We start from the raw sequence: 25,554 nt of genomic DNA on the forward strand, positions 1-25,554 counted from the left end.
GGAAGGAATGATGCTAAAGCTGAAACTCCAGTACTTTGGACACCTCATGCGAAGAGTTGACTCATTGGTAAAGACTCTGATGCTGGGAGGGATTGGGGGCAGGAGGAGAAGGGGACGACAGAGGATGAGATGGCTGGATGGCATCACTGACTGGATGGACGTGAATCTGAGTGACCTCCGAGAGTTGGTGATGGACAGGGAGGCCTGGCGTGCTGCGATTCATGGGGTCGCAAAGAGTGGGACACGACTGAGTGACTGAACTGATAGACCACATTCAATTTTAATAAGCATAGCTCAGCAACAGGTATTTATAAGTTGACATGCGTTTTTTTTTTTAAGACTTTTGCATGTTGTATTATTGTTTAGTTTAACTTCAAATGAACATAAAAGTGTACTGATAACAAATATTCATAGTGGGTTTTTTTTGTAATATGCTTTAAACAATATTGCCAGTGTTTTTGAAAAGCAATATTACACTCTCTGATCATGTAATTTTCCTGACTCATACCAGTGATAACTGTTTCCTCAATATTGCTATAATTCTTTTAAAAGTGTATCATCTGTGCTTAAACTTAATATAACAGGATTCATTAAAGTGTTTCTTTGTGGTGTATTTTTCTCATTCAACATTCTATTTCTGATATTCAATATTATTACTGGTAGCTAGGATTAATAATTCCATTATTGATGTATATTTGGGCTATATTTTACTGATAGATAAGGGTTGTTATGATCAGTCTTGCTCATGTCACTTCACTCTTTTTTGTATTCTTTAATTCTTGATTTCCATGATTACTGGGTTGTTATTGCTTGGACACATATGTGTCATTACAGTGTCATGAAATCCATGACTTTTCTTTGAGAAGTGATGAGATATAGAAAGCCATTACAAAATAATAAAAGAATATGCTATGAATGTGTTAAAATATTCTATGACAAAGTGAAAAGTTTATTTTAAGCAAAGCAGTGAGCTTTAGATAAAATATATTTCGACAAACCATAAATTTATAACTAAGGCAAAAAAGTTAACTCTGAAGGCAAAAATTGAAGCAGAGTTTAAAATTATGTACCTTATTATATTAATATTTTTGAGAAAACAATAAGTATTCTGAAAAAAAAAAAAAGTACAAATTTGAAATTTATTCCAGAAATGCTTTTGCTATATTTTCCTGCCAAGGGAGATGCTGCTCAAAATGCTGTGCTTTGTTGTTTAGTCATTAAATTGTGTCTGACTCTTCACCACCATCTAATCACAAGGATATTCATCATTTGATCACACATCCTGTGACTCTCTCCCTCATGTGTGTGTGCCTGCTCAGTTGCTTCAGTAGTGTCTGACTCTTTGTGACTCTATGAACTATAGCCCATGAGGCTCCTCTATCCATTAATATCCTAGAACCAAGGTCTAGTTTCCTCACATAAGAAACAGCATTTGCTTATTTTTACAGAACATTCTTGTGTAAATATCCACATGATTCTTATATAGCTGGTAGTAGGTAAGGCAATATTTGATATCTTCCATCTATATCAATATTAAAATGCTATAAATGTTTGACATGGCTGTTTCTTGCCAAATTGTCTGTGACAGGGCAAGCTCAGTGAAAGCAATTTCAACACGTGACTGTGAAGGGAACTTTGAGGTTTAGAGTGGAGACAATATGAAACAAGCAAATGTGAGTTTCTATAAGTTCAACATGATATAATGATGGAACTAACTTCAGAGGAAAAGTGTAGTTTACACATTGTCCCAATCTTGTTTTGATATTATATCACTCAACAGGACTTAAAAGCTGCATGGCGGACATGTCCAGGCTATATTTAATAGGAGTATTCAAATTTTTATATCACTTTTGTTACTAAGACAGATTTTTCCCCACATGTGCTAGCAGGATATGGGCCAACTTTATCTTGTTTGCATGAACTATTCAGATTTTGTGATTGCTTTGACTTTAGTTTCATTTTTATAGAAACCTTATTGATAATACAATATTCTATACTACTCTAACCTGTGAATTTCCAGATGTTCAAACTGGTTTTAGAAAAGGCAGAAGAACCAAACTGCCAACATCTGCTGGATCATAGAAAAAGCAAGAGAGTTCCAGAAAAACATCTATTTCTGCTTTATTGACTATGCCAAAGCCTTTGACTGTGTGGATCACAATAAACTATGGAAAATATGAAAGAGATGGGAATACCAGACCACCTGACCTGCCTCCTTAGAAATCTGTATGCAGGTCAGGAAGCAACAGTTAGAACTGGACATGGAACAACAGACTGGTTCCAAATAGGAAAAGGAGTACATCAAGGCTGTGTATTGTCACCCTGCTTATTTAACTTCTATGCAGAGTACATCATGAGAAACGCTGGGCTGGAATAAGCACAAGCTGGAATCAAGATTGCCAGGAGAAATATCAATAACCTCAGATATGCAGATGACACCACCCTTATGGCAGAAAGGGGAGAGGCACTGGAGAGACTCTTGGTGAAAGTGAAAGAGGAGAGTGAAAAAATTGGCTGAAAACTCAACATTCAGAAAACTAAGATCATGGCAACCACTCCCATCACTTCATGGCAATAGATGGGGCAACAATGAAAATAGTGAGGGACTTTATTTTCTTGGGCTCCCAAATCACTGCAGATGGTGACTGCAGCCATGAAACTAAAAGACGCTTGCTGCTTGGAAGAAAAGCTATGACCAACATAGATAGCATATTAAAAAACAGACATTACTTTGCCATCAAAGGTCCATCTAGTCAGAGCTATGGTTTTTTCCAGTAGTCATTTATGGATGGGAAAGTTGGATGATAAAGAAAGCTGAGTGCTGAAGAATTGATGCTTTTGAACTGTGCTGTTGGAGAAGACTCTTGAGAGTCCCTTGGACTACAGGGAGATCAAACCAGTCAATCCTAAAAGAAATCAGTCCTGAATATTCATTGGAAGGGCTGATGCTGAAGCTGAAACTCCAATACTTCAGTCACCTGATGTGAAGAAGTGACTCATTGGAAAAGACCCTGATGGTGGGAAAGATTGAAGGTGGGAGGAGAAGGGGATGACAGAAGATGAGATGCTTGGATGGCATCACCGACTTGTTGGACATGAGTTTGAGCAAGCTTCCAGAGCTGATGATAGACAAGGAAGCCTGGCATGGTGCAATCCACGTGGTTGCAAAGAGTCAGACACGACTGAGTGACTGAACTGAACTGAATTGAATTTTGTCATTTTAAAGATTCACTATAATCTGATAAAGTAAAATTCATATTTTTAGGCAGCACAAGAACATTTAATCTCATAATTGTTAGTGCAAGAAATAAAATGAAAAGAATTTCAGTAAAAACAATTTTAAGGAATTCGGTGTTGGACATCTAAGAATTATCCCCTCCCCACAACCTCTGCTTTGGCATGCTTTAGAAGTGATCCACCACAGGAACATTCTCCACGGTAAGAGAAAGAAATGATGCTAGAAAACCGCTGAAGGGAATGTCACTTCTCCCACTTCCAAGATACTGATTTTTAGTACAACTGTTCAATGGAGACAGAAGTGACTTCTCTTCCACAGCCACATCTCAAATACATTGAAGCAAACATCACATTGACCAAACAGCTAACACCTGCAGAGAACCAATGAAGCAAGGAAGTCTAGGGAATCATATATTCTTTTCAAAATGCAAGAATGGAGAAATGAAGTTCTAATAAGCAAATCCATAGTATTCACCACATGAAGACACTAACTAATGCTAATTTTATTATGCTGATGATTGCTAGAGCAAGGTGGGAAAAAAGGATAGGATTAAGAAAGCCTAATTTCTATCTAAATTTTGCATTTCTTTTAAAACATCATCAGAGACAAATATTGTATTTTAAAGATTAACCTAGGTACTAGTTTCTAAACATGTGTTATACTATCCCTATTATTATCTCCATATTTGAAATATATATATTTTTTGGTTTTTTAATTAATTAATTTATTTTAATTGGAGGCTAATTATTTTACGGTATTGTAGTGGTTTTTGCCATACACTGACAAGAATCAGCCATGGGTGTACATGTGTTCCCCATCCTGAATGTCCTTCCTACCTACCTTCCCATCCCATCCCTCAGGGTCATTCCAGTGCACCAGCCCTGAGCACTTTTTTAGTAAAGTATCCTCAATCTGAAACATATACCTTGTGTCTATGGATGATATTTATGCTATAAACTTGAGGATATTATCTAGTATGATATATGGTAGTCTTAAAGATAATTCAAGAGAAATACTTCTTCATGGATACACAATAGACCATTATAAAGCAAGATGATATATATTTCTTCGGTTTTTCTATGAGAGGCAAATTTTTATATTTCTTCATATATATATCAGATTCATTACAATGAATAATATATGATTATATATATTTTTAAATTACATGATTGCTTTATTATGTAAAAACTAGCTGTGTTTTTCTCTTACGATTGCAAATTTTATTCCAAACATGAGTTTTTTTGTTTTTTAATTTAAATTTATTTATTTCAATTGGAGGCTAATTACTTTACAATATTGTATTGGTTCTGCCACACATCAACATGAATCCACCACGGGCATACACGTGTTCCCCATCCTGAACCCCCATCCCACCTCCCTCCCTGTACCATCCTTCCGGGTCATCCCAGTGCACCAGCCCCAAGTATCCTGTATCGAACTTGGACTGGTGATTTGTTTCTTATATGATATTATACATGTTTCCATGACATTCCCCCAAATCATCCAACCCTCTTCCTCTCCCACAGAGTCCAAAAGACTGTTCTATACATCTGTGTCTCTTTTGCTGTCTCGCATGCAGGGTTATCGTTACCATCTTTTTAAATTCCATATATATGCATTAGTATACTGTATTGGTGTTTTTCTTTCTGGCTTACTTCACTCTGTATAATATATGATTATATTTTAAATGAAATTTTGTGATTTTATTTAATATTGAGAGACTAATTAAATTTCTTTTTCATTTGTGAGCTTGAATTAACATATTTTGGATTTGTTGCTTTGTAGTAGGACAACAGAAGACAGTGTTTTATTATTAAGAGTTTATCATATAACTGGCAATTATTTTATACCAAACCTGGATTGACTCTAGTTAGCTGTTTTTGATGTGCAGTTCAGAGAGAGGACGTTTTACTGCCATGAAATATATTCCTCTGCCAGGTGTTACCATGGCAACCACACAACTTTGTTTTCTTTAAATTTTTTAATAACAGATACTTACTGATACCTGAGAATCTCCCTCAATTGCTCTACTAGATTGGGGATCTAATTAACCCTAGGTTCCCAAGGGCAATGATAAAGTTTTAAATCTTGCTAATTGGGAAGCTATTTAATAAGGCACTGTGGGGGCTAAACTTAGTCAAACTCATTAAAACTTTTCTGCCAGAATCCCAGAGCCTGATTTAATGAACTCCTGAACACTGCTTTTCCAATTAGGCCATTCCCTTTCATGCTTAGAGCACAGAGTTGCCTATGATTAGTGTCATCATTTCTGATAGTGAGCATCCAAGGCCCATGATGTAAGAGAAAGAAAAAGTGAATCAAAGATTCTTATAACTTATCTAGACTTGTAGGCAGTTAGACGTGCCCCTCAGCTTTCATTAAGAATATATTAAGTAACAGAAGATCCCACAATCTCTTTCAATACATTTTAGAACACAAATAAAATTATATGCATAAAGGATTATATAACAAGTCCAACAAAGCCAATAGTGATTAAGAGGGCTTGTTTGGCAAACTTCCAAATCTTGAAGGCTGACAAGATGTTGTTATTTCTAGTATCTCTTTGATTCTTAATAATTTAATAAAAGAACATTTCAGGAAGTCGAACAAGAATATTGTAGACAGTCTTTTAGACAATTATTTTATTCATACCAACACCAGAGGAGGAGAGGAGGGAATAAAAGCTATGAGATTATTTATCCCTGTAATACTTTTAATCTCCTAATGGCTGTCATGTATATTACTGATACATTCAATTTCAATGATATGTAGGCTTTGGAGTGTTAAGACATAGTGGAGTTGTGTAAGTCATGAGTATATTGTTCCAAGGACAAAAAATCTCAAATTCACTCATTGATTCTTCACAGTCCCTCGCATGTATGGTTTCTCTGAGAGGCAATGCCAGTGTTGAAATGTCAGAGCTCAATGCCAAGTTGAAAAGACTCAATGTAAATATCATGATTTGGGGATTTGTTTTTCTCCATTTCCAATATAGCTGCTTAAAGAACTGAACCTGCCTGGAGAGCTGCTCTAGTCTCCCAAAATTTAGTTTTCTGCCTAAATTCACAGGCAAGCTCAGCATCTTAAAGATTCTTCTTTAAGAGTGAAGAAATTGACCCCAGGAAGGCACATACACTGAAATAAATAATGGAAAGCTTCTCTTTAAAATCAGAAACTATTTTATGCATAATAGTGTGTATATATGTTAATCCCAGCCTCTTAATTTATCCCCTAGCTCCCTTTCCCCGTTAGTAACCATATGTTTAAGGACTGCTACAACTCAACAACAGCAACAAAACAAATCATTCAATTTAACCATGAGCAAATGACTTGACAGTTCTTTAAAGAAGATATACCAATGGTCAATAAACTTATGAAAATTTGCTCGATGTCACTAACCACTAGAGAAAACCACAAAACCACAAATTACAACCACAATGAGATGCCACTTCACATGGCCTATCCATTAAAATGTCTATATCAAAAGAAAGAAAGAAAAAAAAATCTTGACAGGATGTAAAAAAAAAAAATGGAATTCTGGTGCATGGAATGGAAAAATAAAATAGTTTGGCAGTTGAGCCAAATATGACTCAGCAGATTGTTTCTGAGACCCAATAATGGTCGAGTAGGACATGGATCTTGCCATAAATACATCACTCATATCAGAACATCATAAATATATCTACAAATGGAAAAATTCTCACAGAACACATACTGAGTACTAATGGAAAACCTCAAAAATTTGAACAGACAAAAAGATCTCCATTGGACCCAAGGGGTAAAAACAGAGAGAAAGAAGAACAAGACCTATGCCCCTGAAAGGAGCTGAAGAAGAGGAAATGTTTCCTCACCCTGAGAAGTCTACTGATAAGATCAGGCAAAACCAAAAGGGAGCTTCAGAGGCTCAGAGAAAAACACAATAACTGGTTTGTGGCAGGTAGAACAAAGAGAGACTTACATAGATGGACAGTACCACCACCCTGCATGTGCCAGTCTGAGACATATGTCCACTGATATGGGCAGGGGCTAGGAATTGAAACTGAAGCTCTGGGTTTAGAGGACAGGCCTGGGAGAAGACAGATGTTGGCTGCATGGAGATAGCCTGAAGGGACTGGAATGTGGTAAGGCTGCAACCAGGAGTGTTCCTAGAAGAAGCCCAGGTTCACCAAAGAAGCAAACCATCATTATTAAATGGTGCATGAGAGGGCAGGGTTTTGTTTTCAGTCTTTTTCTCCATGTACCAGGCCCCAGTCCTTCAGGCTTTAGGAAAGCATACCCCAGCAGTCACTGAGATGAATTCCCACGACCCAGGCACTGCCTCAGTCAACTCCCACATGAGTGGGTTCATATGCACTAGCCACTGCCTGAGTGAGCTTCTGAGCCAGCTGCTGCCTCAGAGGCCCTGGGAGCAGAGCTCAGTGGATTGCCAATGCACAGAGGTAAGGTTGAAACCACAGCTGAACCCCAAGGACCACACAACTTAGAAAGCAGGGCTAAAATCACTTGTCACTGCTGCGTGAGCTGCACATTTATACCTTCACCACTGCCTTTATAAATTCAGCACCTGTAGGACATACAAACAGACAATGGGTGCTCTGACAACTGGGGCAGGTCTGGCCTTAGAACCTATGGGCTTTGTGGGCACATGCATGCAGGAGCTGGGCTGGGCCACTGGGTCAGGGTCTGAGATGCCTCCATAACTCCCACAGAGGGTCCAGGTAACCTACTACTGAGGTCCTGGACCTGTCTTCAATAGATCTACACTGGTGACCTTGTGAAAATAATGCCTGAGGAATAGTACAGCCAATTGCTGACATTCTCACCGTTGAGGTAGGGTCAAGGGCAGTGCCAACAATAGTGTACTTTGTGAGATCACACAACAGATGAAAGGTTACCCAACAAAGCACACTTACCAGTGAACAGCTTCAGTGGAGGAATACTCTGGTTCCTCTCCCAGTGGGGCTGCTCCTATCTTGCCAACCTAGCACCAAAACTCAGAAGTGTAGCTCAGAAACAAATATGAGGGATCCTACTCTAATGATTAGGAGCAAGCCTCTGCCTCTGACAGGAAAGTGACAATCACAGAAAAAAAGAGGAGGCCCTGCTCCATATCCAGTGCAGGCTTTGGTCACCACAACATGAGTGACACCTCCTATCAAGAGGACAATGGCCAGCATATACTGAGAAAAGAGGAGCAAGAATCCATAGTAAAAAAACAGCCCTTACACCAAAAGCTATTAAACCTATTAAAGCTATTATACAGATGGAGTGAGTGAGTGAGTGAAGTCGCTCAGTCATGTCCGACTCTTTGCAACCCCATGGACTGTAGCCTACCAGGCTCCTCTGTCCATGGGATTTTCCAGGCAAGAGTACTGGAGTGGGTTGCCATTTCCTTCTCCAGAGGATCTTCCCAACCCAGGGATTGAACCCAGGTCTCCCGCATTGCAGACAGATGCTTTACTGTCTGAGCCACCAGGAAGTCATACACATGGATGATCCTAACAAATACAGCCCTCCAAGGCCATTGTAAAGAATTGTTTCTCCTAAACTCATGGAGCAAGGAAAATATAAGTAAAATGAAGGAGCAGAAGAACCACCCTCAATTAAAAGATCAGGCTAATTTCGCTGATGAAAAACATGAAATAGATTCACATAAACCAAAAGTAACAGAACAGAAGCATAGTACAAAAGGAAATCATTGAACCACAAAAGGAAAACAAAACAAACAAACAAAAAGTCTACAAATAAAAAATCCTGGAGAAAATTTGGAGAAATAGGAACTGATAAGGTCCACATGGGGTCTCATTGATAAGATGGCTCTCTATGTCGACCTTGGAAACGAGGAATAAAATCACAGTGATCCATGAGACTGACCAAATTGCCCAAATGGCATCCTGTTATCTCACTGGCACTTGTCTTCTCAAAGCTGTGAGACCACCAGATTCCAGACCTCCAGCTGTGTGACTATCCCTTCAGAGAATTTTTCATTGGTGAGGTATAAGAAGGACTCAGTCAGAAAGGGAGAATGCTGGTTGTCCTTAAGGACCAGTCACCCTCTCTTTTCCCTCTAATAAAATTCCCTTTTCTTGCCTGACTGCCTGGCTCACTCTCTTTTATCTTCACTCACCTTATATTCTGGTGCACAAACCTGGAGATCCACCCCACTGGGTGGGCTCCTCTCACAAGCCCATCTCCGGTGATCCCCTCCCTTGGACCTTGCTGAGAAACTGAGACAAGCTCCGGATCGGGACTCTCCACTTGCGTTGCTGGACTGACATCCACACACCAGCCCACATTTCATCCATTGGTTACAAGGGAGAGTGAAATCCCATTCTCTTGGATCCTTTCTCTCACCTCATTTCCAAGTCCTAGCGCTAGGTGGGAGGATCCCCAAGGCCCTTGGAACCTTGGCCTTGTGCCCCATCTGACTTTGAAATAGGGGATGATCATTTCAAAGCAGACTATTCTTACTCTCTGAGAAAGTTCTGATAATGGGGACGCGTTTTCTCTCGGACCTTCCTCCTCACTTTCTCCTCACTTTCTTTCGCCCTTGTCTAACCTTCCTATTCAGCCGCAATGGGAAATTCTCAATCCCAGCCCTTAAAATCTACTCCTCTAGGATGCTTTCTCCAAAACCAAAAGCTTTGGGCTTCCAAGGGGAGATATAGACTAAAAAGACTTATTTACTATTCTAACACTGTCTGGCCACAATACAGACTTGATAACAGGTCCCAATGGCCAGAAAATGGAACTCTCAGTTTTAACATTCCACGAGACCTTGGTAACTTCTGACACAATGGCAAGTGGTTAGAAATCCCTTATGCTCAGGCTTTCTTTGCTCTTCACTCTTGACCTCTCTCTGTGAATCCTGTACTACTTCTCAAATACTCCTAGCCTACTCTGGGCCAGATCCTCCTAATGCCATGTTTCCCGATCCCTGTTCAGACTTTTCTTTTTCCTTTGGCCCTTCTGACCACAGCCCACCCCTTAGCACTCCCAGTCCCCTTTCAGCCACTCAGATCCAGTTCCACAAACTCCACCTTATGTCCCCTCCTCCCTCCCTCCTTCTCAAGGCCACCCCAGCTCCCAACCCCCCTCCCCAGCCTGTGCCTGAGATAAGCGCTGAGACCTCAGCCCCACCCTCTAACCTGAGGATCCCAAGGTTTTACCCAGACCTCCCTAGATCCCCTCCATGTACCTGGTCCCAAACAACTTAAAAACAGGAGACTTCACTGCAGCACCCCATTCCTTCCCCTGCCCCACTCCTTCCTTTATGGGAGGTAGCTGGAGCAGAAGGCATTGTTTGGATTCATGTCCCATTCTCCCTCCCTGATCTATCTCAGGTTGAAAAGCATCTTGGCTTCTTCTCCTCAGACCCTGATAATTATTTAAAAGAATTCAAGTCTCTTACCAGTCTTATGACTTAACCTGGCATGATATTTACATCGTACTTTCCTCCACTCTTCTCCCAGAAGAGAAGGAATGAGTATGGCAAGCCTCTCAGGCGCATGCTGATGAGATACACTGGAGAGATGACACTAAGCCCACAGGGGCAACGGCTGTCCCCTGAGATGATTCCAACTGGGATTATCAGGCAGGGAGACCTGGATGAGCAGCTGGTAATCACATGGTTGCTTGCCTCATTGTGGGCCTTCAAAAGGCAGGGCATAAAGCTGTCAACTTTGATAAACTCTGGGAAATAACTCAACGACTAGATGAAAACCCAGCACAATTTCTAGCCAGGTTAATGAAGAACTACAAAAATATACAAAATTAGACCCCACTTCAGCAGAGGGCACCATTGTCCTTAACACCCATTTTATTTCCCAGTCGTCCCCAGATATCGGAAAGAAACTTAAAAAAGACAGAAGAAGGCTTCAAACCCCTCAATGAGACCTTTTAAATTTAGCCTTTAAGATTTTCAATAACCAGGAAGAACAGGCAAAGCTAGAGATCAGGCCAAATGCCATGTTTCAGCCACTGCCCTACATAGCTCCATGCCTCCATTAGCCAACAAAGAAAGGAAGCCACCTGGGCCCTGCTTCAAATGCAGCAAAGAAGGCCACTGGGCCTGCTCATGCCTAAAGACAAGGCCTCCTCCAGGTCCATGTCCCAGCTGTGGCATAAAAGGACATTGAAAGGTTGACTGCCCAAATCCCCATCCAGGGATCTGGACATCTCCTCTTGGTCCAGAGCAGGAGTCCTCTGACCCAGCTCTGCCCAGACTCCTCAGACACCATTGAAGACTGAAGGTGTGCAGGGCCCCAGGCCTCAATTCTCATCACCTTTAAGGAGCCCAGGGTAACTCTTAAACAGTGGCAGGTAAGCCGATCTCCTTTCTCATTGACACAGGGGGCACTTACTCTGCTATGCCTGCCTACTCTGGAAAAGCCAGGGTCTCTCAGGTCTCTGTTATGGGGGCTGACAGTTTAAAATCTACACCACGAATAACCAAGCCTCTACCTTGCACACTTCAAGGTACCCCATTTTCCCATTCTTTTCTCATACTCCCAAAATGCCCCCCCTCTTATTCTTGGGAGAGACCTCTCAAAATTCAAAGCCTCTATTATTATCCCAAGCCCACCTTCTGATCTAGCCTAGTTACTGCTCCTTAACACCCACCACCTCTGACATTCATTTACAACAGGCTCCTTTCTGTTTTTTTTCAGACAAAACTCTATAAACAATTCTTACCCCCAACTAAGAACTATACCGCCACACGTCTGTACACACTTCACATCTCTCCTTCCCTTCAGGCGGATCGGTCTATAATGTCTCAGGAACTGCAGGACATTCTCTTACTTTCTCAGGGAGACTCCCTTCTGCATATGGTATAAATACTCCTCTTGTAGGGGCTACACTGGCGAGTTCACTGTCAATTTCAGAGACTACTAACAAGTTCCCAGAAAAACTCCTATTTGCTATTGATTTCAGCTGTTGTCTTCTTACTCCTGGAATATTTTTCTTATGTGGAACCACTACTTATTATGTCTTCCCACTAACTGGATAGGAACATGCACCCTAGTATATATGGTCCCAGATATTTCTATTGCTCCTAACAATCAGACCTTTCCTAACCCACTAACTTATAACGGACCCAGACACGCAATTCAATTCATTCCTCTATTAATCAGTTTAGGAATAGCCAGTGGGATTGGAACAGGGACTGCAAGACCCAAAACCCCTTTAAATTACTATCAAAGCCTTTCTGCAGACCTCACTGACAGCCTAGAAGAAATAGCTAACAGCCTTATCACTATCCAAAACCAGCTAGATTTCCTGACAGCCTTGGTCCTCCAAAAGAGAAAAGGATTAGACCTCCTCACAGAAGAAAAAGGAGGCCTATGTCTGTTTTTGGAGGAAGCCTGCTGTTTCTACACCAATAAATCAGGCATTGTAAAGGCAGCAGCAAGGAATCTGACAAAAAGCAAGGAATAGAGAATACACCAACACCTCGGTAATTCATGGGAAAACTGGTTAAGCAATTGAAATTGGATACCCTGGTCCTACCTTTTCTAGGCCCTCTACTTCTACTTACCTTTATTCTAAATTTTGGCCCATGTTTAATACTTCTATTTTCAAAATTTCAGGATCGCTTACAAGCCTTCACCAACCTAACTATCCATGAGCTACTTCTAAATCACTCAGATTATCAAAAACTTTGACCCCACACAAACCCCCTTGACCTGGATTCCAGTCTATTGTAATCTTACCCCTATCCTGCAGCAGTTATAGAAGACCGACCTTCAGCCCTTATCCTAAATCAAAAAGTCTGGAATGATAGGATCCACAGGGGTCATTGATAAGATGGCTTGTTATGTTGACCTCCCAAACAAAGAATAAAATCACAGTGGTCCTTGAGACTGACCAAATTGCCCAAATGGCATCCTGTTATCTCACTGGCGCCTATCAAAGCTTCGAGACCACCAGATTCCAGACCTCTGGCTATGTGACCGTTTCTTCAGAGAATTTTTCATTGGTGGGGTATACTCCGTCAGAAAGGGAGGACACTGGTTCTCTTTAAGGGCCAGTTACCCTCTCTTTTCCCTCTAATAAGTTTCCCTTTTCTTGCCTGACTGCTCAGCTTGCTGTCTTTCTCTGCACTCGCCTTACAGGAACCTTCCTACACTGTTGATAGGAATGTAAATTGATACCTCCACTGTAGAGGACAGTATGGTGGTGGTGGTGGTTTAGTCACTGAGTCATATCTGACTCTTGCAACCACATGGACTGTAGCTCACCAGGTTTCTCTGTCCATGGGATTTCCCAGGCAAGGATACTTGAGTGAGTTGCCATTTCCTTCTCTAGGGGATCTTCTTAACCCAAGGATTGAACCCAGGTCTCATTCATTGCATACAGATTCTTTAATGATTGAGTCATCAGTGAATCCCTGGAGAACAGTATGGAGGTTCCTTAAAAATCGGACATTCTAAAAAAAAAAATCGGACATTCTTTCTTTCATTACTATTTTTTCAGCCACCAAATTGCTCTTTTCTCATAGGGACTCTGACAACATGAATAATAGGTCTGTTGGAGTCCTATAGAGCTTTGAGTTTGTATTTATTTGCTTTAAGCTTATTTTATTTTTTACAGAGGAATAATCTCTACTGTTCTATCTTCATGTTCACTGATTCTTTTCTTTACCTTCCTTTTTCTATTAATTAATCCATCCAAACCTTTAGAAAACTGATACTGTGCTTTTTAGTTCTAAAATTTGCATTTGATTCTCCTTTCTATGTTTTATTTCTTACTGAGAACTTTTATTGATTGATTGATATATTTATTTTTAAAAAAATCAACTGTTTTAAATTAGTCATTGAATCAATTTTATGATATCTGTTTTAAAGTCCTTGTCAGATAAATCCAAAATCTGTGTCATCTCATTGACAATATTTGCTGATTTTGCTTTCAATTTATGGTTTTCTTATTTCTTTCTTATAGAATAATTTATATAATGATTTTCAAAGCCATCCTGAGCATTTAGGGTATTATATTCTGAGACTTTAAATCTTACTTAAATTTTGTTTTACTAGATCTCTTCTAATAACACACTGCATGGTGAGGGTAAAAGTACAGGTATTCCACTTGGCCTCTTGACATTTTAGGGAGGAAAGGGGCCTATTACTCTTGTAATGATTTTCGTTTGTGCTGACATGTAACCAACCAGTAGGGATAATAATATGCGGATGTTAGTAATGGATGCTTATATTGATTTATTTCTTAGCATAATTACTTGTAACATTAAAGTGGTTAGCCAAATATCATGAGCTGGAGCATGTTTTCTCTTTTGTTTTAATATTAGTATGTTATTTTCCCCTTAATTATTTCATTGGCTACGAGATTAAAATTAAGAGAGCCTTGATTTTTTTTTTCTTGATCCTCCAACCTGTTTTGAGTTGTTGCTTATTTGTTGTTATTAATTTTTTCTATAAAGGTTTCCCTAGTAATGTTTTCTTTACCCCTCTTTTCTATCAAGTGCACAACCTAATCTTAAAAAGTCAAATTTATTGGACTAAGAGGATACATTTATCAAAGCCAGGGGATACTTGAAACAACTGATAGTCCCAAAGCCTATATATAGTACATTTTTGCTATACATACATATTTATGATGAAGTTGAATTTATGTTAGGTATAGTAAGAGGTTAGCAACAATAGCTAATAAGAGGAAAATTATAACAGTACCTTGTAGTAAGTTATGGGAATCTGATTCTATATCTCTCAAAATACCTCATTGTGCAAAAGCAATGTGTTTTTCATCTTAACTAAGAACTTATCACAAATGTACAACTTTTACAATTGAGGTGCCATAGCAAAACATGCACAATTTTTTTCTTACTCTTGTCTTCACATTCCCATGGATAGATTTATCTATTCTTACTGTAGATCTTAGCAACCTAAGTGTACATTTTTAATGTCCTTATTAAGACAAGAACTATTATCTTTTTCACTTAAAGAAACCACTTTCCAAGTTTTGTTTTTATTTTCAAGTTTCCAGATTTTCTATTCTATTTATTAAATAAAATAAGGATTATTTAAACACAATACTGTTGCAATACTGTGACAGTTGACATAATAGCCAAAATGACTCAGTTCAGTTCAGTTGCTCAGCAATGTCCAACTCTTTGTTACCCCATGGACTGCAGCATGCCAGGCTTCCCTATCCATCACCAACCCCCAGAGCTTGCTCAAACTCATGTTCACTGAGTCAGTGATGACATCCAATCATCTCATCCTCTGTCATCCCCTTCTCCCACCTTCAATCTTTCCCAGCATCAGGGTCTATTCCAATTAGTCAGTTCTTTGCATCAGGAGGCCAAAGGATTGGGGCTTCAGCTTCAGCATCAGTCCTTCCAATGAATGTTCAGGACTAATTTCCTTGAGGATTGACTGATTGGATATCCTTGAAGTCCAAGCGATTCTCAAGAGTCTTCTCCAACATCACGGTTCAAAAGTATCAATTCTTCAGCACTCAGCTTTCTTTATAGTCCAACTCTCACATTCATACATGACTACTGGGGAGAAACAAATCTTTGACTAGATGGACCTTTGTTGGCAAAGTAATGTCTCTGCTTTTTAATATGCTGTTTAGTTTGGTCATAGCTTTTCTTCCAATTAGCAAGTGTCTTTTAATATCATGGCTTTAGTCACCATCTGCAGTGATTACAGAGTCCAGGAAAATAAAGACTGTCACTATTTCCATTGTTTCTCCATCTATTTGCCATGGAGTGATGGGACCAGATGCCAGGCTCTTAGTCTTTTGAATGTTGAGTTTTAAACAAGCTTTTTCACTGTCCTTTCACTTTCATCAAAAGGCCCTTTAGTTCTTCTTCACTTTCTGCCATAAGGGTGGTATCATCTGCATATCTGAGGTTATTGATACTTCTCCTGACAATCCTTGATTCCAGCTTGTGCTTCATCCAGCCTGGCATTTCTCATGGTCTACTCTGCATGTAAATTAAATAAGCCGGGTGACAACATACAGCCTTGATGTACTCTGTTCCATGTTGTTGTTCTGTGTTGTTCCATGTCTGGTTCTAACTATTGCTTCTTGATCTGAATATAGATTTCTCAGGAAGCAGGTAACATGGTCCAGTATTCCCATCACTTGAAGAATTTTCCACAGTTTGCCTTGATCTACACGACACAGTCAAAGGCTTTGGCATAATCAATAAAGCAGAAAGAGATTTTTTCTGGAACTTTCTTGCTTTTATGATGATCCAACAGATGTTGGAATTTGATCTCTGGTTCCTCTGCTTTTTTGAAATCCAACTTGAACATCTGGAATTTCTTGGTTCCCATACTGTTGAAGCCTGACTTGGAGAATTTTGAGCATTATTTTGCTTCATATGAGATGAGTGCAATTGTGCAGTAGTTTGAACATTCTTTGGCATAGCACTTCTTTGGGATTGGAATTAAAACTGACCCTTTTCAGTCTCATGGCCACTGCTGAGTTTTCCAAATTTGCTGACATATTGAGTGGAGCACTTTCACAGCATCATCTTTTAGGAATTGAAGTAGCTCAACTGGAATTCCACCACCTCCACTAGCTTTGTTCATAGTGATGCTTCCTGAAGCCCACTTGACTTCTCATTTAAGGATGCCTGGCTCTAGGTGAGTGATCACATCACCATGGTTATCTAGGTCATGACGATCTTTTTTGTATAGTTCTGTGTATTCTTGCCACTTCTTCTTAATATCTCTGCTTCTGTTAGGTCCGTACCATTTCTGTCCTTTATTGTGCCCATCTTTGCCTGAAATGTTCCCTTGTTATCCCTCATTTTCTTGAAGAAATCTCTAGTCTTTCCCATTCTATTGTTTTCCCATATTTCTTTGCACCGATCTACTATGTGACTTATTGGCAGGATACATTTGACAAAGTGATAATCCACATCCCTAGGGGAATGAGTATAGTGGTGAGAGGTTTTATCATACTACTTAAAACAATGTGCACTTTATTTTTTTTTCCAGTGTCTATAATCAAACTTTATTTTAATATAATCTAAACACATATCATTTAGAAAATACCAAGAAAAATTTATGTACAAGAGTCGATGCTATTGCATTTGAAAAAAGCTGGCAAGTTCCTGCTACGAGCATATCCCAGGAGATACCACTGAGGAAACCTAATATATTGGAGTAGATGTTGTGGCATTTGGCCCACAGTTTGACAGCCCTCAGGGTTAACCTGAAGTTGTCAGTGTTTGATACTAGATGTAGAACATCTTGTAAAACCACTTCATTGATTTGCAACAAAATCAAAACCCTGCAATCATTAAGACTTCTTATACATATCTAAATTTTTAAGCAGACTGTCATATTTTAAGTCCAAGTTTCCTGGAATAGTCTGCAGTGCTAATCTTGCAAACAAAATATCAATCTCTATCCCATCAAACAGTTTGATAACTGATACAAATAAATGCCTCTTCAACAGTTCTTAAATCTTTTACTTCTCCCTGTAATTTCAACTTATCATGAGATGAAAAAGTCACTTCAATCAACATGTCTTGTTGCAACACACAATGCATCAATATTGGCAGCTTTTTAGTATATACTCCTAATCTGTAAGATCCAGGTGTAAACATTTTCCCATCAGCATGTTCAGTTACAGATTGTGGAAGATTCTTGCTTTCACTGGTTTCTCGTATCCAGTCTTTTACCAGGTTAATTTTCCAAAAATTAAAATCCTGCACTGAAGTTCCTCTTTCTCTTCAAAAACCCCAAAGGGCTTCAGAGTCTCCACTAGTTTCTGTGTAAGTAGGCAGTTAGTCTTCTTGGGGGCTGCTAAGCGGGAGAGGTAACGCCATAGTGCTTCTGTGGCGGGTGTGTTTGCTGCGATCCCTGCTTTGTACTGGAAACAGCTTTGTCTCAGCGCCAGCACGGCCCAGTCATACTCCGCCCCCTCGCCTGCAACAGCAGCCAGCCATACTCTGGGCAGGATCCGCTGATATGGGAAGGAGGGGCGTTGGCTGCCTCAGCCCTGGTCCAACCTCACTCCTGCTCTGGCTTAGAGAATTTTATTTTAAAATAAAAGTTTTAAGTTTAAAATTTTCTAACTGCCTTTTTACTAGAGGCACTATAATGTATCATTTAATCCGGAACACTTAAAAAATTATATATAACTCACATACACATAAAATATAGACATCTTAAGTGCATAGGTTGTGAATATTTACATATGGATGGGTCCATCTAAGTAACTGACACCCAGATGAAGGTAAGTTCACCTAATTACGCTGAGACAAGAGGGATAATCAGGACTGATTGCTTCCCTGTGAATAGATTCTTTGGGGCAAGAATATTGTCAGTGATACATTGTATCACGTCAGGAAACACATTTCTGCTTCTACCATGCCTGGTGATGATAAGGTTGAATATCTGGTTAAGGTGTACATGACCAAATTTCAACTGTTGCCTATAAGATCCATCTTGTCCAATGCAGAGATTTACTGGAGGCATTTTCAAGCAAATTAATTCCATTCAGTGACTTAGTATTTTTAAAATGTCCCCATCTCATTTATCCTCTGCTCTCTTAGGGCTGGGCATCTTTGGACAGACAGTCACTTCTGCTTCTGTTTCCCATCAGTTCATAGGCTTTCTTTTTTCATGTAACCTTGTAAGCAGGCTGTGCACCCTGGAAGCAGGAAGCTGGAGAGAGTGGAGCGGCCCAGAGTTCAGCTGTCTAAATTCACCGTGGAGTTGATTGTAGTCACTTCTCTATCATTAATTATAATCATAGCTGTACCCTTTTACTGGTAATATGATCTCACTGCAGGCTTTTTGTTAATACTTTATTCCTGTGTACACACTCAGGGCACAGCATATTGTCCTCCAGGTGTGGGGGTGGAAAATCACCAGAAGGTATCAGGAAGAATGCGGACACCTTCCTTCGTTTTCCAGGCACCCATGCCTGCCCAGCATGAAACTGTAAACGAACCCAGCCTTCTGTGTTAGCTGGGAGACTTCTCCCGTGGACCACGCACCACCGGACCTCACAGGTCTCTTGTGATCCTACTGACTCCGTCTTCACGGCCCTGGCTGTCATTCTGCTCCAGGAGGCAAACACAGCTGCTGAGTCGGGGGCAGAAGTTGATACAACTGCCTCAAGAGGCGGAGGAGCTCCCTCAAGGGCAGGTGGCCCCGGTGCAAGAGGAGCAGCCCCATCAGAAGATGTTTTCTCAACAGAGCATTCCAGTGGTAATTCCCCTTTTTCTATCTTTATCCTTTTCGATAGTGACAGGATCCTGGCCTCCTGTGTTGTGGCAGGAATGTTCTACAAAGAGGGTTTAAAGATGAAAGGCTATTATTCTACTCACTTTCTGATGCTAAAATAAGTAATTAGGATGAGAACTAAATCTTCTACTGAGCCACATTCCCTACAAATTACTCACTTTTTGATGAGGGTAAGCATATTCACAGAGTCGTTTATATCCATCTAGTTTCTAAGACAAGAGAAGAGTGAGTGATTAATCAGACTAAGGTTCATGGTCTTCCTCCCAAGAGCCTCATTCCCACTCTGGACTCTCACCGGGCCTTTGGTGCTCAGTTTTAACTGCTGGCACCACGCACGAATGACATCCCTGTGGACCAGGTTGACAGGCGGCAGGACTGCAGGTAGAGGGGGGATGGGGATCCTCGTCGGTGTCTTCGGGGGTTTCACACCGGCACAGCATTGTGCTGTGTCTCCTGGACCGCAAGCTGTGCTATTTTTTGTATCTCTTTTTCTTTTGGTCCCCTGTACTGCGTTTTTTGCTTTCTCTGCTTCACCAGAAGTTCCCTGTCCCTCTTCAGCTTCTACTGACGTAAGTTTGCAACTCATATGTTCTTCAGATTTCTCTTTGGAGTTGTTCTCCTTTTTTGTGCTCTCCATGCTCAGAAAGGTCAAGGTTGATAAAATGAAGACTCTCCTTACTTCTAAAATGGCTCCGGCCCAATGTGCACTTTAAAACTGTTGACTAAAAACCATAGTCACAACCTGAAAGTAGAGACTTATTTTATTTGGTGAGAATGTTAGGACTTTGAGCCCAGGAGACAGCGTCTCAGTAGCAGGGGGAAGTCAGTCTATATACAAGTTTGCAACAAAAGGAGGAGGCAGTCTGAACATCAAAGATCAGATATCAAATTAAGGAATTTAGTTTTCTGTGTATATGAAGACGCAAGCCTCTGGACTCACTGAATTCCTTCCTTTCATATGCATCTCAGCTGTTTGGGGCCAGTCTTGTTTCCTTGTTCACCTTGCTTCTTGCATTTCACCAGCTCTTCAGCAATCACCTTGAGGGGTGGTGGCATCCTATGGATTGCAGTTTTGGTTGCCCTTGTTCACATTTGGAAGCCAGAAATCACTGAGGCTGTGACTTTTCTTGATGATTAACATGGCAGGAGCTATTTTCATTTCACAAAACCTAAGAATTTTTATTTCTAGAATTTTTCATTTAATATTTTCTATTTATTTTACTATGTTAACCACTCAGTCATGTCTGACTCTTTGTGACCCCATGAACTGTAGCCTGCCAGGCTCTTCTGTCCAAGGAATTCTCCAGTCAAGGATACTGGGGTGGATAGCCATTCCTTTCTCCAGGTGATCTTTCTGACTCAGGGATCGAACCAGGGTCTCCTGCACTGCAGGCAGATCCTTTACCATCTGAGCCGCCAGGGAAACCCAATAGTTTAGCATGGGTAACTGGAAACATGGAAAACAAAACCATGGATAAAAGCACGGAAACCACTATATAAGAAATACTATGCAAAATAGTTATATCAAACCCACAAAATATTGTTAGAGATGTTAAAAGAAAATTAGTATTTAGACGTATAATATGGCTTTTGACGGAGGCATAATATTTTACCATGATTGTTCTCTCTCAGTCGATGTATGGAAACACTAAAAGTAAATGCATAGTATGTTTTTACATCCTTCAAGTACATTGTCAACTGAAAAAAATGCTCACAAGTTAAGAATTAAGTATATTTGATCAGAATCATGAGAACCCCAAGTCCAGGAAACAGCATCTCATGTAGCCCAGAAAGACTCCTAGGAGGTGAAGGAAAGATTCAGGCTACATAGAAGTTTGAAGCAAGGAGACAGGTAATCTGAATACAAAAAGAACATTGTTATTAAGGAAAACTGAATCTCACACACTAAGGGATTTAACACTCTTCTGTGTGTAGGAAGATTCAAGAGTCTAGGTTTACTGAAATAATTTCTTTTATATGCATCTCAGTTATCTGGGGTCACATCTTGCTTTTTGAATGGCTATTGTTCACATCCTTAATTTCTCCTTTACCTTAAGGAGTGGAGAATATGGTGGGTGGCTGCCTCTTGCACTTTCTCCTATCCACCCAGCTCTAAGTTGCTCAGCTCTCACAGTGGACAAAGTGATTGATGGCAGCTGAATGGCTGGTATTGTTTAACCTGGGCTCATAATTTTGCATTTGAAAGACTGGAATTCCTGATGACTGTAATATGGCTTGTTTACTGGTATAGCAGAAAATATTTCATTTCACAACACAATGAGTTCTCAGAAAGTACACACCTAAAGAGCCACTGATCATAATTTTTTTTAATGATAAATTTTATCAAGCTGAAAAACTGTTCATCAAGATACACTTGTTAGAAAACAAACAGGTCAGCCACAGAGGTACTTTGAACAAGGTACTTTGGTTCAAAATATTATACTTAAAAATATTTTACAATTCAATGATATAAATATGTTCCTGGTGAATTTAAAGTTCTTACTTCATTGCAAAATAAACCAAAGATGAAGCAGAGAGGTTAATAAAATAAAATAAAAATTTATTTAAGCAAGGACATTCTCTCAGAGGGAGAGCAGACAGGTGAGGAGTTGCTGCCCTAGGTTTCTTTGGGAGCTGGTTACAAAGAGCATAAAAATACAGGGGTAAAATATTCACTGGGGAAGTAAGAGTTTGGGGTTGTATTGAAGAATCTAAGCTACTCCATTTTGTAAGGTTCTGGGAAAAGAGCCTTTGGAAATCCAAGAGCCTTTGGAAATCCCCTGACCTCACCCCACCACCTGCGAACCAATCAGCACCCGTGGCCAGCCTGGGAAACAAGAACCAATCAGAACTCAACATCTAATCCTTCACCAGAAGGTGACCAATCAGACTGGGAGACTCCCAGTTTTCGAATTTTTCGCACGAGAATACCCTATATAAGCAATGTAACCCAGAGCTCAGGGCTCCTCCCTATAGCTGCTGCGTTGGTGGGAGCCCCAGCTCGAGCTTGGTAATAAAAACTCTCTTGCTTTTGCATCGGATATAGGCTCCCTGGTGGTCATTGGGAGATTTCGTGACTTGGGCATAACAGTATTCCCTAATTTTTCATTCTAGCTCTAATTTCCTGAGGGGAGAAGGGATTGTTGTCCTTATTTATCTTAGATCAGAAGGGCCATGGCATCAGTGTATGATAGTTACTTCTTAGGTGTAGTTAGAATAGGAAAAAGGAGTCCAGAACAGTGGTAGCTAAAAGACAAGGAAGGGAAAAGCCCATGAAAAGGGAACAAAGGAAGGTCCAAGGATCAGAGTAAGGACCTCAGGTAGAACAAATAACACTCCTGGCTAGCCCAATTTACTTAGGGCAGGCCCGGGGGAGGAGAAAAAACATATGAAAAGAGGAGCCAAAGGGCCTGGGACCTCTCTTCTCTTCATGTCTTTTGGGTCAGCATGCCCTCACGCCTTGAGGATGTATTTTCCTTTACTTTCTAAATATAACTGAGCTGTAACACGGAGCTGTAACACTGATCCATCCAAGGGCTGTAACACTGCTCCATCCGAGGGCTGTAATACTGGTCCATCACTTCAAATTTCTGTTGTGACAAGACAGAACTGAGGAAATTACAAACTCCCCTGACAGGCGTAAGGGTAATTTTATTGTTGTTGTTGTACTTCAATAACTTAGTCCAGTCTGACTCTTTGTGACCCCGTGAATTGCAGCACGCCAGTCTTTCCTGTTCTTCACTATTTCCCTGAGTTCACTCAAACTCATGTCAATCCAACTATCTCATTCTATGTTGCCCCCTTCTCCTCCTGCCTTCAATGCTTCCCAGCAACAGGGTCTTTTTCCAATACTTCGGCTCTTCCCATCAGATGGCCCAAGTATTGAAGCTTTAGGTGTGGTATCAGTTCTTCCAATGAGTATTCAGGGTTGGTTTCCTTTAGGAATGACTAATTTGATATCCTTGTTGTCCAAGGGATTCTCAAGAGTCTTTTTCAGCACTATAGTTCAAAGGCATCAATTCTTCAGAGTTCAGCTCTTTTTACGGTCCAGCTCTCACATCCATACATGACTACTGGAAAAACTATAGCTTTGAATATACAGACCTTTGTCGGCTAAGTGATGTCTCTGCTTTTTCATACACTGTATAGGATTGTTATAGCTTTTCTTCCAAGGAGTGACTTTAATTTTATGGCAACAGTCACCATCTACAGTGATTCTGGAGCCCCCCCAAATAGTCTGTCATTGTTTCCACTCTTTCAACATCAGGACTGGATGCCATGATCTTAGTTTTTTGAATATGAGTTTTAAACCAGTTTTTTCACTCTCCTTTTTCATTTTCATCAAAAGGCTCTTTAGTTCCATTTTGCATTCTGCCATTAAGGTGGTGTCATTTGCATATCTGAGGTTATAAATATTTCTCTCACCAATCTTGATTCCAGCTTGAGCTTCATCCACCCTGGCATTTCTCATGATGTACTCTGCATATAAGGGTGACAATATACAGCCTTGATGTGACACTTTCCCAATTTTGAATAGTTCATTGTTCCATGTTCAGTTCTAACTGTTTCTTCTTGACCTGCATTCAGGTTTCTTAGGAGACATGTAAGGTGGTCAAGTATTCCCATCTCATTAAGAATTTCCTAGAGTTTGTTGTGATCCACACAGTCAAAGGCTTTAGCATTGTCAATGAAGCAGAAGTAGATGTTTTTCTGGAATTCTCTTGCTTTTTATATGATCCAACAGATTTTGGCAATTTGACTCTGGTTCCCCTGCCTTTTCTCAATCCAGCTTATACATCTGGAAGTTCTCAGTTTTGCTTTTTGCTTCTCTTCTTTTCTCAGCTATTTGTAAGGCTTCCTCAGACAATCATTTTTCTTTTTTACATTTCTTTGGGATAGTTTTGATCACTGCATACTGATTGATGTTATAAACCTTCGTCCATGGTTCTTCAGGCACTCTGTCTATCAGATGTAATCCTTTGAATCTATTTGTCAGTTTCACTGTATAATCATAGGGGATTTGATTTAGGTCATCCTAGCTTGAAGGATTTTGAGTATTACTAGGCTGGCATGTGACATGAGTGCAATTGTGTGGTAGTTTTAACATTCTTCACATCAGGTTCCAGACATGAGTTTGAGCAAGGTCTGGAAGCTGGTGATGGACAGGGAAGCATGGTGTGCTGCAGTCCATGGAGTCGCAAAAAATGTGACACGACTGAGCAACTGAATTGAACTGAACTTTTTGGCATTGCTCTTTTTTGGGGATTGGAATTAAAATTGGACTTTTCCAGTCCTGTGGCCACTGCTGAGTCTTTCAAATTTGCTGGCATATTGAGTGCAGCACTTTCATAACTTCATCTTTTCAGATTTTAAATAGTTCAGCTGGAATTCCATTGTCTCTGTTAGCTTTGTTCATAGTGATGCTTCCTAAATTCCACTTCACTTCACACTCCTCAATGTCTGGTTTTAGGTGAGTGATCATACCATCATGGTTATATGGATCATGAAGACCTTTTTTGTATAGTTCTTCTGTATATTCTTGCCACCTCTTCTTAATATCTTCTGCTGCTGTTAGGTCCATATCTTTTCTGTTCTTTATTCTGTTCATTTTTGCATGAAATGTTCCCTTGGTATCTTAATTTTCTTGAAGAGATCTCTAGTCTTTCCGATTCTATTGTTTTCCTCTATTTCTTTGCATTGTTCACTTGAAAATGCTTTCTTATCTCTCCTTGCTATTGTTTGGAACTCTGCATTCAAATGCTTATATCTTTCTTTTTTTCCTTTGCTTTTCGCTTCTCTTCTTTTCTCAGCTATTTGTAAGGCTTCCTCAGACAATCATTTTTCTTTTTTGCATTTTTTGGGGGGATAGTTTTGATCACTGCATACTGTATGATGTTATAAACCTTCGTCCATGGTTCTTCAGGCACTCTTTCTGTCAGATGTAATCCTTTGAATCTACTTGTCAGTTTCACTGTATAATCATAGGGGGTTTGATTTAGGTCATACCTGAATGGCCTAGTTTTTTTCCCTGCTTCTTCAATTTAAGTCTGAATTTGACAATAAGGAGTTCATGATCTGAGCCAC

At 40.0% G+C, this 25,554-nt stretch overlaps 1 protein-coding gene and 1 pseudogene across 1 annotated transcript; both read right to left on the reverse strand.

Moving 5' to 3' along the window:
- Positions 1 to 17,191: 17,191 nt before the first annotated feature.
- Positions 17,192 to 18,696, reverse strand: LOC120864510 (annotated as a pseudogene).
- Positions 18,697 to 19,003: 307 nt separating this feature from the next.
- LOC120863772 (developmental pluripotency-associated protein 4-like) lies at positions 19,004 to 20,107 on the reverse strand. Its single transcript, XM_040240341.1, has 3 exons — positions 19,766 to 20,107; positions 19,629 to 19,679; positions 19,004 to 19,510 (listed from the first exon to the last, which is right to left on the reverse strand). The coding sequence occupies exons 1-3, from the start codon at positions 20,105 to 20,107 to the stop codon at positions 19,004 to 19,006; spliced, it is 900 nt and encodes a 299-aa protein (XP_040096275.1).
- Between the last annotated feature and the right edge of the window lie 5,447 nt (positions 20,108 to 25,554).

This window comes from Oryx dammah, unplaced genomic scaffold, assembly GCF_014754425.2.
Source record: "Oryx dammah isolate SB20612 unplaced genomic scaffold, SCBI_Odam_1.1 HiC_scaffold_5, whole genome shotgun sequence".
NCBI classification, from domain to species: domain Eukaryota; kingdom Metazoa; phylum Chordata; class Mammalia; order Artiodactyla; family Bovidae; genus Oryx; species Oryx dammah.